The sequence below is a fragment of the Pseudophryne corroboree genome, chromosome 2 (assembly GCF_028390025.1).
Source record: "Pseudophryne corroboree isolate aPseCor3 chromosome 2, aPseCor3.hap2, whole genome shotgun sequence".
Classification (NCBI taxonomy): domain Eukaryota; kingdom Metazoa; phylum Chordata; class Amphibia; order Anura; family Myobatrachidae; genus Pseudophryne; species Pseudophryne corroboree.
Window position 1 is genome coordinate 645,390,161 of NC_086445.1, and position 13,667 is coordinate 645,403,827.

The 13,667-nt window shown below is 46.5% G+C and overlaps 1 protein-coding gene across 1 annotated transcript in view; it reads left to right on the plus strand.

Moving 5' to 3' along the window:
• The window catches only part of LOC135042051 (synaptotagmin-2-like), a 243,706-nt gene that overhangs the window by 202,715 nt on the left and 27,324 nt on the right, over positions 1–13,667 (plus strand). Inside the window, exon 8 of the mRNA XM_063954984.1 lies at positions 11,215–11,348. Within this exon, the coding sequence (XP_063811054.1) occupies positions 11,215–11,348 (134 nt within the window). The remainder of the gene's footprint in view (positions 1–11,214; positions 11,349–13,667) is intronic.

Sequence of the window (13,667 nt, forward strand, 5' to 3'; positions counted from 1 at the left end):
CCTTCCATCTCTCATCCCTTCCCCTCTTTCTCCTTACTTCATTCTATCAGCCCTACACCTCTCCTTCCCTTCCTCTCTCACCCTTTCTTCCTCTTTCCATCTTTCACCCCTTCATTTATCACCTCCTCCTTGTTTCCATCAGCCATACAATGACCCTTCTCTCCCTCTCACCCATTACATGTCTCAATTCATTCTTCCATCTCTCACTATTCCTGCTGTGGTGAGTCCCCCTTTATGTTATGTGACTCTGGATCCCTTTGGGAGTTACAGCTGGCGGCCAGTGGCGTATCTATAATGGGTGCAGTGTGTGCAGTGCACACGGGCCCCTGGATCCAGCGGGGGCCCACACCACACACACTGCACCCATTTCTTTTTATACTTACCTGTCTGGTGTCCGTGTGTGGGCTACGGGAGAGGAGGGGGCCCACACACGGAGACTGCATACGGGTTCCCTCCTCTCTAGATATGCCCCTGCTGGCATATTCTTCTGAATTATTTATATCCAGTAAACAGGATTGGCACTCCAGGACTTCATTCAGGAATAAACTGAACACTGCTGGTGTCACTTTCAGTTTATTCCTTTAAACCAGGGGTGGGGAACCTCCGGCCTGCGGGCCGTATAAGGCCCACAAAGCCGTTTGTTGCGGCCCACCCGCTTGTGTCAGTGAGACACGCCGCCGCTTAATCCGGCGGCGGCGTGTCTCAGCTGTCAGGGCAGGGAGGAGAGTGCAGCTACATGTCTGGCAGCAGCGGCAGGTAAGATCTCAAACCAGCCGCCGGTTCGTGAGCTAATCAGAGCTCACGGACCGGCAGCCAATCAGGAGCCGCCGCCGCTGTCGGTCAGCGGGCTCTGATTGGCTCACGAACCGGCGGCTGATTTGAGGTCCAATGCCGCCACCCGTCATAGCCGCGCTTTCCTCCCTGCCCTGACCCCCTGTCAGCCGAGACACGCCGCTGGTTGGAGCAGCAGCAGTGAGCAACACAGTGGGGTGGGGGGGTACTGTGGGAAAATTTGTATACCTGGCACTGTAGGAGCATTTGTATACCTGGTACTGTGGGGGCATTTGTATACCTGACACTGGGGGCATTTGTATACCTGGCACTGTGGGGGCATTTGTGGATCTGGCACTGTGGGGGCATTTGTATACCTGGCACTGTGGGGGCATTTGTATACCTGGCACTGTGGGGGCATTTGTGGATCTGGCACTGTGGGGGCATTTGTGTATCTGGCACTGTGGGGGCAATGTGTATCTGGCACTGTGGGAGCATTTGTATACCTGGCCCTTTGGGGGCATTTGTGGATCTGGCACTTTGGGGGCATTTGTGGATCTGGCACTTTGGGAGTATTTGTGGATCTGGCACTGTGGGGGCATTTGTATACCTTGCACTGTGGGGGCATTTGTGGATCTGGCACTGTGGGGGCAATTGTGGATCTGGCACTGTGGGGGCAATTGTGGATTTGGCACTGTGGGGGTAATTGTGGATTTGGCACTGTAGGGGCAATTGTGGATCTGGCACAGTGGGGGCAATTGTGGATCTGGCACTGCACTGACATGTGTACCTGGCACTGCACTATTGGGGGCATATGTGTATCGCGTCCCATTTGAATTGGCCACACCCATTTTTTGGCACGTGCGCCAGAGGCGCGCACACTCAGTACCTCTAAGGGGCAGACCTACTGGGGGGCAGGGTAATTTTTAAGTTGAGAATTTTTGTGTGGCCCCCCGAAGGATTTTATAAATATCCGTATGGCCCTTGGTAGAAAAAAGGTTCCCCACCCCTGCTTTACATATACATACCTGTACATGGTATATGCACTGGGCTGGCTGTTTACATTAATGTGAGTGCCAACTTTGTAATCATTTATAGATAGATAGATATCCAAAAGACATGACACTCTGATACTTTCAAAGAAAAAAAAAAGCTGTATTCAGCAACACAGGATCAAACATTTTTGGGGCAACAATCCCTTTGTAAGGACCATATAAAGTTACAGTCTCCCAAAAGTGTCTGTAAAGTGATAAAAATGTGTACATAGGCTTTATATTAGTCTATACACATTTATATTTATGTGGTTTTATATATAAATTTAAAACCACATAAATATAAATGTATACAGATATAAAGCCATAGTATACATTTTAATTAATTTAGACACTTTCGGGAGGCCGGTGGTGGACATACTGTACACTTGCCGCTCGTCACACTACAGGGAAGGTGACTGGGCAGAGTTTCAAGATCCTGCAGGGACTGATGGGAAAATTTCCCTCTATCCTAGCAGTTTTTGTGAGATTTAAGGATTTTCTTTTATAAAACGCCTTTCTGAAATGGCATTATATAAAGTAAATTTTTATCAGGAAGATTATCTTTTTTATGCTTGAATATCACAAAACGTTAAAAGCACAGTAGAAAGCAATGATTTGCTCCCTCATGTGCGCTACTCAGCAAGATGGGTATTAATGGAGAAGATAATTGCGTTATCTTCTCTGTTATCCCTTTGCACAATACATTACATTAAAAATGTGGAAACGCATTTTTAGCATGAAAAAATCATCCTGAATTGAGCCCATTATCTCATATATCACTTTTATATTATAGTCTCTAAATACAAGCTAATTTTTAATAGGAGATGGTCCTAACATTTTTTTTCCAGGCTGTAGTTTAAGGTAATGGATTCCCAATAATTTTTAATAACGGATTCACATTACGGATGTGTCCTCCTTCAGCTAGCCTCAAAATGCCATATGACACAAGATACCTAGCGCCAAGTCCCATGTGATACTGCTAGCGCCGGTTTGTCTTGCATTTTTTTACCCAAAAATTTGTCATATTCTGATGCAACTAGGATACATCGGGAGACTGTACTGATTGATTTGGTATTCAACACTTGCAGCACAATGGAACTTGGCATCGAAAAAAGCCACGGCTACTGCAATGTCGCAAATCCTTACAGATTCAGACTCATACAAGTGTCACATATCAAATTAATCAGATCAGTCTCCCAGTGCATCCTAGTGACATTGCATTGTGACATAGGGGTATATTCAATAAGAGTTGGGTCCATTCCGACATGCAATTGTCGGACAAATCCGACTGTCGGATTTGGCCTCTCCCGGTGTTTTGTCCTGCCGCTGTCAGCGGCTGCTGGGTGCACTGACAGCAGTGGCGGTGGGAGCTGTCAGCGGCGCCGGGAAGGGGGGAGGGAGAGTTGTCAGCGGCTGCCGTGATAGAGATGTCTGCGGCGGGGGGGGGGGGCAGCAGCGGGAGAGTAGCGGAGCAGTATAAGACGGAGAGGAGGAGACAGGGTGAGCAGCGGCTGCAGCAGCAGAGGCTCACGGCGGCGTCCACCCTGCTCCAGCAAGCGGGACCTCGCTTGCTGAAGCTGGGTGGACGCTGCCGCTGGGTTCCTGCTCTCCCTGCTGCAGCGCTGCGTGTGTGTGTGTGTGTGTGTGTCCGTCTCCTGCTCTCAGATCCCTCATCTCTAACCGACTTTTTTTTTAAGTCGGATTGAGAATGTTGGAAACGGGGCTAAAACCTGTCGGGTTTGGCCACGCTTCCGACAATGCACGCTCAGTGGTGGCTGAAGCCGCCGATCAGTGTGCATTCCGGTAGCATTCCGACAAGTCGGGTTTCCTGACGTGTCGAAATAAACGGGGCCCTAATGAATAGGTCGGAACCCCTTCCGACCTAAAACTGTTGGAAGCTGCCGTCTTTCCGTCAAGACGGCAGCTTCCGACAGTTATTGAATATACCCCTAAGACATACTTTTCAGGTAATAAGACACGAAAAACATGCACAGAGCTAGAAGAGTCACATGGGACCAGGTGAGCAGAGAGTGGCTGTTGGGCGTGACTGCATCAATATTGTATGAGGACCATCAGCGGCTGCAGCGCCAACCACCTAGTGTGGGGGAGCTAAGCACATATAAACTTACATGTATGTAATATACAATACTGTGCAAATGTTTTTAGGCAGGTGTGGAAAAAATGCTATAAAGTAAGAATGCTTCAAAAATAGAAGTGTTAATAGTTTATTTTTATAAATTAACATAATGCAAAGTGAATGAACAGAGGAGAAATGTATATCAAATCAATATTTGAGCGTAAAGAAGAACAAGAAGTCTTGGAAGTGTTGATATGGCCCCCACAAAGCCTTGATCTCAACATAATCAAGTCTACTATTAACACTTCTATTTTTGAAAGCTTTCTTACCTTGCACGGTACTTTATGTGCTGGCAGTGTATCCGCTGTATCCAATGGTGCTGTATACCACAGCCGCTGTGCAGAACCCATGTCTCGGCATTAGGCTTCTCTCTCCTAAACTTGCCCCCACACTCCTGTGAAACTATCCAATGAGAGTCGGTGTATGCCAGTGTATGTTTATATGCACGCTAGGTATTCGGCACTGCGGCCGCCGCTGGTGAGGACACATCTGTAGGTTGGTCCTTTGATCAGAAGAACTGTAGACCTAAAGAAGAAGTGCCACCATTTATACAGCTTATCTCATTCAATGAATAAACAGGTTGCAATGGACCATGTGCTGAGTAGTTTTTGAAATAATCCTGAACAAGAATGTTTTATATTACTGTCAATAAATTTCAACATATTTCTGGTGAGCTCCAGAGGCTCAGTAAAAGCAACATTTCATGTATGTACTACTTACATATACAGTGTGTACTACTACTTATCAGTATGTACTGCTGATTTGCACTTCTTCTATGTCAACTTTTATTCACAAGTATTACAAGTATTGAGCCATGTTGATACATTCCAAATTGTGTAACTTTGTCCTTACTTTGTAAAACATAGTAGAAAATATAATGTATTTTTTGGGATAGTCCCATTTTTTGGGCACTATCCCACCCTTGGGCCGCAGTGTCCCGGGATGAGGGAGTTGGGAGGCCCCCTCTCGCTTAGAATAAAACGGGAGAGAGGGACTGAGGACATGGCTAGCTCACAGAGTACTTGGCATGGCCCCACAGTGACAAAAATGGGGATGTGGCTTGCAAGTCACACATGTGACTTTGTGTAAGGCCACACCACCTAGTCACGGGGCCATGGACCCTAATTTTGGGTCCTTCTTCCATGCCGACCAAAGTTTGAAGGTACGATAGTAGTGGGATTAGTAGGTAGCAAATATATCCTAATCAGTACACTTTAGCATGTTCATTACCCACTTGGTGACTCCATTACAACAGCATGGTGTGGTTAGACAAATTGTCATACTTTTTTATGTACGGATGTAGACAAGTACATCGTGGCTACACCAGCACCTGCCTGTGCCCTGGCGATCTCAGGATGTGGGCAAGTCCGCGGCGCGGGCACATCATAGACGCGCACGCGCCCCGTTCGCATTACTGGGAGCGTCTTTGTGCACTGCTAGCAGTGCACGTTTGTGATGTAGCCACGCTAGATGATTGTGGCTATATCTGTAGCTGTTTCCTGAGGGTGTCCAATAAAATGAAAATGTAAGGTAATTCTGGAAGTTGAATTGATGGAATGGGTGGTGATTCTATTATGGACTTTGAAAGTAGGCTGATGTATCAAGGATAACTTACACAAGATAGCATTCAAGCTATGTTGATAGTATTTTTTATGGGGTCTATTGTGGGCTGTTGGGTTATGATGATTTGTTCACATTAGTGGTGGCAGTTGTATGATAAATATAGTTTCTCTGACGTCCTAAGTGGATGCTGGGACTCCGTAAGGACCATGGGGAATAGCGGCTCCGCAGGAGACTGGGCACAACTAAAGAAAGCTTTAGGACTACCTGGTGTGCACTGGCTCCTCCCACTATGACCCTCCTCCAGACCTCAGTTAGAATCTTGTGCCCGGCTGAGCTGGATGCACACTAGGGGCTCTCCTGAGCTCCTAGAAAAGAAAGTATATTTTAGGTTTTTTATTTTCAGTGAGATCTGCTGGCAACAGACTCACTGCTACGAGGGACTAAGGGGAGAAGAAGCGAACCTACCTGACTGGAGATAGTTTGGGCTTCTTAGGCTACTGGACACCATTAGCTCCAGAGGGATCGAACACAGGACCCGACCTCGATCGTTCGGTCCCGGAGCCGCGCCGCCGTCCCCCTTACAGAGCCAGAAGCATGAATATGGTCCTGAAAATCGGCGGCAGAAGACTTCGGTCTTCAACAAGGTAGCGCACAGCACTGCAGCTGTGCGCTATTGCTCCTCATGCACACCTCACACTCCGGTCACTGATGGGTGCAGGGCGCTGGGGGGGGGGCGCCCTGAGCAGCAATATTAAACACCTTGGCTGGCAAATCTACACAATATATAGTCATATAGGCTATATATGTGTAAAATACCCCTGCCAGAGATCCATAAAAAGCGGGAGAAAGTCCGCCGAAAAAGGGGCGGGGCTATCTCCCTCAGCACACTGGCGCCATTTTTTCTTCACAGTGCAGCTGGAAGACAGCTCCCCAGGCTCTCCCCTGTAGTTTTCAGGCTCAAATGGTTAAAAAGAGAGGGGGGGCACTAAATTTAGGCGCAATGTTGTGTATACAAGCAGCTATTGGGGAAAAAATCACTCAGTTATAGTGTTAATCCCTGCATTATATATAGCTCTGGTGTGTGCTGGCATACTCTCTCTCTGTCTCCCCAAAGGACTTTGTGGGGTCCTGTCCTCAGTCAGAGCATTCCCTGTGTGTGCGGTGTGTCGGTACGGCTGTGTCGACATGTTTGAAGAGGAAGGTTATGTGGAGGCGGAGCAGATGCCAATAAATGTGATGTCGCCCCCTGGGGGGCCGACACCAGAGTGGATGGATAGGTGGAAGGTATTAACCGACAGTGTCAACTCCTTACATAAAAGGCTGGATGACGTAACAGCTATGGGACAGCCGGCTTCTCAGCCCGCACCTGCCCAGGCGTCTCAAAGGCCATCAGGGGCTCAAAAACACCCGCTACCTCAGATGGCAGACACAGATGTCGACACGGAGTATGACTCCAGTGTCGACGAGGTTGAGACATATACACAATCCACTAGGAACATCCGTTGCATGATCTCGGCAATGAAAAATGTGTTTGTGTTTTCACATTTCTGACATTAACCCAGATACCACAAAAAAGGGGTTTTATGTTTGGGGAGAAAAAGCAGACAGTGTTTTGTTCCCCCATCAGATGAGTGAATGAAGTGTGTGAAGAAGCGTGGGTTCTCCCGATAAGAAACTGGTAATTCCTAAAAAGTTACTGATGGCGTACCCTTTCCCGCCAGAGGATAGGTCACGTTGGGAGAATATCCCTTAGGGTGGATAAGGCGCTCACACGTTTGTCAAAAAAGGTGGCACTGCCGTCTTAGGATACGGCCACTTTGACGGAGCCTGCTGATAAAAAGCAGGAGGCTATCCTGAAGTCTGTATATACACACTCAGGTACTATACTGAGACCTGAAATTGCCTCAGCATGAATAGTGCTGCTGCAGCGTGGTCTATTACCCTGTCAGGACAGGGATACTATTTGCTAACCATAGTGCATATTAAAGACGTCGTCTTATATATGAGGGATGCACAGAGGGATATTTGCCGGCTGGCATCCAGAATTAATGCAATGTCCATTCTGTCAGGAGGGTATTAGGGACCCGGCAGTGGACAGGCGATGCTGACTTTAGAAGGCACATGAAGATTCTGCCTTATAAGGGTGAGGAATTGTTTGGGGATGGTCTCTGGGACCTCGTATCCACAGCAACTGCTGGGAAGGAAAAAATTTACCTCAAGTTTCCTCACAGCCTAAGAAAGCACCGTATTATAAGTTACAGTCCTTTCGGCTTCAGAAAAGCAAGCGGGTCAAAGGCGCTTCCTTTCTGCACAGAGACCAGGGAAGAGGGAAAAAGCTGCACCAGACAGCCAGTTCCCAGGATCAAAAATCTTCCCCCGCTTCCTCTGAGTCCACCGCATGACGCGGGGGCTCCACAGGTGGAGCCAGGTGCGGTGGGGGCGCGTCTCGGGAACTTCAGCGACCAGTGGGCTCGCTCACAGGTGGATCCCTGGGTTCTGCAAGTAGTATCACAGGGATACAAGCTGGAGTTCGAGGCGACTCCCCCTCGCCGTTACCTCAAATCAGCCTTGCCTGCTACCCTCGAGGAGAGGTAGTACTGGCGGCTATTCACAAGCTGTACTTCCAGCAGGTTAAAATCAAGGTACCCCTCCTTCTACAAGGCCGGGGTTACTATTCCACAATGTTTGTGGTACCGAAACCAGACAGGTCGGTGAGACCCATTCTAAAATTGAAATCCTTGAACACTTATATACGAAGGTTCAAGTTCAAAATGGAATCGCTCAGGGCGGTTACTGCAAGCCTGGACGAAGGGGATTACATGGTATCACTGGACATCAAGGATGCTTACCTGCATGTCCCCATTTACCCTCCTCACCAGGAGTACCTCAAAATTGTGGTACAGGACTGTCATTAGCAATTCCAGACGTTGCCGTTGGTCTGTCCCCGGCACCGAGGGTATTTACCAAGGTAATGGCCGAAATGATGATACTCCTTATAAAAAAGGGAGTAATAATTATCCCGTACTTGGACGATCTCCTTATAAAGGCGAGGTCCAGGGAGCAGTTGTTCGTCGGAGTAGCACTATCTCGGGAAGTGCTACAACAGCACGGCTGGATTCTAAATAGTCCAAAGTCGCAGCTGGTTCCTACGACGCGTCTACTGTTCCTGGGTATGGTTCTGGACACAGAACAGGAAAAAGGGTTTCTCCCGGAGGAGAAGGCCAAGGAGTTGTCATCTCTAGTCAGAGACCTCCTAATACAAATACAGGTGTCGGTGCATCAATGCACGCGAGTCCTGGGAGAGATGGTAGCTTCTTACGAAGAAATTCCATTCGGCAGGTTCCATGCAAGGATCTTCCAGTGGAATCTGTTGGACAAGTGGTCCGGGTCGCATCTTCAGATGCATTGGCTGATAACCCTGTCTCCAAGGGCCAGGGTGTCGCTGTTGTGGTGGCTGCAGAGTGCTCATCTTCTAGAGGGCCGCAGATTCGGCATACAGGACTGGGTCCTGGTGACCACGGATGCCAGCCTTCGAGGCTGGGGGGCAGTCACACAGGGAAGAAACTTCCAGGGACTGTGGTCAAGTCACGAGACTTCCCTACACATAGATATTCTAGGACTAAGGGCCATTCACAATACCCTAAGTCAGGCTGATCCAGTCAGACAACATCACGGCGGTCGCCCATGTAAACCAGCAGGGCGGCACAAGAAGCAGGATGGTGATGGCAGAAGCCACAAGGATTTTCCGATGGGCGGAAAATCATGTGTTAGAACTGTCAGCAGTGTTCATTCCCGGAGTGGACAACTGGGAAGCAGACTTTCTCAGCAAGCACGACCTCCACCCGGGAGAGTGGGGACTTCATCCAGAAGTCTTCAAAATGATTGTACACCATTGGGAAAGGCCACAGGTGGACATGACGGCGTCCCGCCTCAACAAAAAGCTAAAAAGATATTGCGCCAGGTCAAGGGACCCTCAGGCGATAGCTGTGGACGCTCTGGCAACACCGTCTCGGCTTTACAACTTTGCCGAGCAGCTACTTGCTCGGGGTCAAACACATTTGCTAAATTCTACAAGTTTGACACCCTGGCTGAGGAGGACCTAGAGTTTGCCCATTCGGTGCTGCAGAGTCATCCGCACTCTCCCGCCCGTTTGGGAGCTTTGGTATAATCCCCATGGTCCTTACGGAGTCCCAGCATCCACTTAGGACGTCAGAGAAAATAAGATTTTACTCACCGGTAAATCTATTTCTCGTAGTCCGTAGTGGATGCTGGGCGCCCATCCCAAGTGCGGATTGTCTGCAATACTTGTATATAGTTATTGCCTAACTAAAGGGTTATTGTTATGAGCCATCTGTAGTGAGGCTCAGTTATATTTCATACTGTTAACTGGGTATAATTTCACAAGTTATACGGTGTGATTGGTGTGGCTGGTATGAGTCTTACCCGGGATTCAAAATCCTTTTCCTATTGTGTCAGCTCTTCCGGGCACAGTATCCTAACTGAGGTCTGGAGGAGGGTCATAGTGGGAGGAGCCAGTGCACACCAGGTAGTCCTAAAGCTTTCTTTAGTTGTGCCCAGTCTCCTGCGGAGCCGCTATTCCCCATGGTCCTTACGGAGTCCCAGCATCCACTACGGACTACGAGAAATAGATTTACCGGTGAGTAAAATCTTATTTTATCATTGTGAAAATGTGGCTCAGTTCCCGTTGGAAATGCCTGATAGTTATATTTCCAGAATTTTCCTATACAGACACTAACTCAATGGAACTTTTAGGACCACTAAGCCCAGAAATTGAAATGTTAAAATTTCAACAGATTTTAAAACCACTTAACTGACGATTTTTCCCTTCAAAACTGTTAATAACATTGTTTTTGAAAATTTATTTTATTTAATAAAGTTTAAAAAGTATTTTTCTAAATATTTAAACATCATATTATGCACATCTGCAGAATGGACCGCCTCATCAAAAACGGGGGACAGGGTGGGACGGCACAGTCACATGAGATCTGACCATGTCAGTTAAGTGGCTAATTAGAGTAGGCCAAATACATTGTTCAGTGTAGCCTCCTATATAGTACTTCCAGACTCCATTACAGATAGTGATAGCTTCTTCTCCCATACTGTATGTTTAGTACGGTGTCCTGATGGAATGTGATACCAGTCAACAGGCCGAGACTGCAATCATGTTAATTGTTGGGTCAGCACCCACTCTGTCCCCGTGTATGAATTAACCAATCTACACTGTGAATTTCTCCAAAATATGTCTGCCAAACTGTCAGTCACTGTTGGCCATTTTAGTTCCAGAAGCCCTGTCTGATGCAGAGGGGAGATCATGCTGGGCATGTGTTTTTGTTTTTTGTTTTTAAATACGTATAAACCCTTTAATTATTCTAGTTACATTATTCAGCTTATTACTATACAATCTTTGATATAAGTAATGTCAAATGCTGACTTTTATTTCTCTGCAAATCAAAATGGGATTTTGCAACATGCAGCATTGAACTAAATGTTTGGAATAGTTTTCTGCAGATTTGGAAGAGATTACAGTTAACTGCAGTACTCAGATTGGAGTAACTGGTCATATAGAAATTCAGCTTGAAGAACAGTGAGGATGGAGATATATAGATCAATGATAAGGCGATCATAGTATTTTATTTATCATTGTTACCCCTATCTTTATGTTTTTAATTTGGTTTTATTCCCTTCTAGATCCCTATGTGAAGATTCATTTGATGCAGAATGGGAAGCGCTTGAAGAAAAAGAAGACAACAGTGAAGAAGAAGACTTTAAACCCATACTTCAACGAGTCTTTCAGTTTTGAGATTCCATTTGAGCAGATCCAGGTAGATCACTTCTAGTTCTTTAGGGAACCTGTCACCAAGGGGCAGGATTTGTTTAATTTGTTAGATGCATAAAGAGAGGGTCTTGTCAGGAGTCCACCTAATGCTAACCAGCCTGACAAGTAGAACCTTGACTCTCCACCAATAACTAGAGATTTGCGGGCAGGGTTTTCTGAACACGAAGCCCACCCAAACAAGGCAAAACATCATATTCCCGGTGATGAATTAGATATGTCACTCCTGCGGTGATTCTGGCACCATTTCACACATGATGTCAGATGGAGAGCACACTAGACTACCAGGGCAGCAAATTGTCATTCTTTTTTATTTGTGCACACAGCCTAGAGGTCCTAAATACAGATGTGTCCTCTTACATCTTTGCTGCAGTCACGCTAAACAGCCCTTCAAGTCGCGCCATGACGTGGTGGGACTCGGTAGCACCGAAAATGTGTTTTAGATGCAATGTAATGCAATGGGATGTGCTAGCAACTTCTGCTGATTAAAATGATATGCGACATGCCTATATTCTGTGTGTAATAGCAGCTGTATCTGCATCCCAAATGCCACGTTCAAGACAACACTGAAGCATAGCATTTTGTAAATACAGTCGCAGTCACACACAGAATATGTATGATCCTATTGCATTACATTGTGTCTAAGATGCATTTTTTGAGGTAAAAAATTGCACTACATGGTCACATGGCACTCACGTGTTACAGTATGTGTAACGCAACTTATAGCGCACAGAGCAAAGATGTAAGAAAACACATCTGTAACAGTGTTTTATGAACCATCATTAACCCCATATTGGTGCAATACTCATGTACTTTAAACAAAAAAGTGGAAAAGACAGACTACTCCCACCTGCAATCCTAAAAACACTTGTCCCACTTGTAAAGCACCCCATATCTTGAACCCAAAATTCACTTTGCAATTTTTCATCCCAATAATGATATTTCATTATTGGCCAATTAAAATTAATAAAACACTTCAAAATGCCCAATTAGTCATTATGGGGATGTCCCAGGGGTAAAATAGGAATTTTCCCCAGCTTTGCACCTGCTCAGACTAGGTGAAGTGGGCAAAATTATACCTAACGGTAATTTTAATTTTTTAAGAGAGAATTATAATTAAACATTAAAATACTCATACGGGAAATCAAAATCCCATTAATTTTGTTTTATAGCCTTGTAAAGTACAGTACACTTTAAGGCACAAATTAAACAAAAAAGGGACACGATCACTCATCTACCTTAAATTGATAATGCTTATTGAACACACTTTTTTTTTTTTTTTGTTGCACAAAAAAATAAGTATGAAGTAAAGGAATGTATAATGATTCTCAGTCAGGCAAGATTGCTAAAACATGTTTCTCTTACGTCCTAGAGGATGCTGGGGTCCATTTTAGTACCATGGGGTATAGACGGTTCCGTAGGAGCCTTCAGCATTTTAAGACTTTTTAACAGTGTGAACTGGCTCCTCCCTCTATGCCCCTCCTCCAGACCTCAGTTTAGAAAATGTGCCCAGGAGACTGGATGCACACTAGTGGAGCTCTACAGAGTTCTGCTGGAAAAGACTTTGTTAGGTTTTTTATTTTACAGGGAAGCTGCTGGCAACAGCTTCCCTGCTTCGTGGGACTTAGTGGGGGGAAATAGGAACCAACTTCTCAGTTAGTTTAATGGCTCTGCTTCCGCTGACAGGACACCATTAGCTCCTGAAGGGTTCTGAACACAGCCCTTGCCTGGCTGCTGCTCACTCCCACAGCACTGCCGCCACCCTCTAACAGAGCCAGAAGTCAGAAGGCTGGTGAGTATTTACCGGAGACCTGCAGAGAGGGGCCCTTTGGTCATCGTGGCGGCACAAAGATACCAGCGCAGCGCGGGACGCTGTGCAGCAACATGTCTCTCAGCACAGGGTGCAGAGCGTGCGGGGGGGCGCACTCTGAGGGGCATAATAAATCCTTACTCTCACTGGCAAAATGTACATACATGTGAGCCGCTGATGTACACTACCCCCGCCAGTATAAATATTACTGTGGCTGAACCGCGCCATTACAGGGGGGGTTCACCTCAGAATTGCTTGTAACACTCAATTGGCGCCATTTTCTACTCACAGAGACGCCGGAGCGCTGATCCTGCAGGCTGCTTCTCCTCACACATCGCTGATACAAGTACCAGGGTGTTATAGAAGGGGAGCACATCATTTATTGAAGTCTGCGGGCTTCACATTGGATAAAAAGCGCTGTTTTGGTATATATATATATGTATATTCATTGTATGTAATACATATAGGGCGCGTGGTGTGGACTGGCAATTCCCTCTG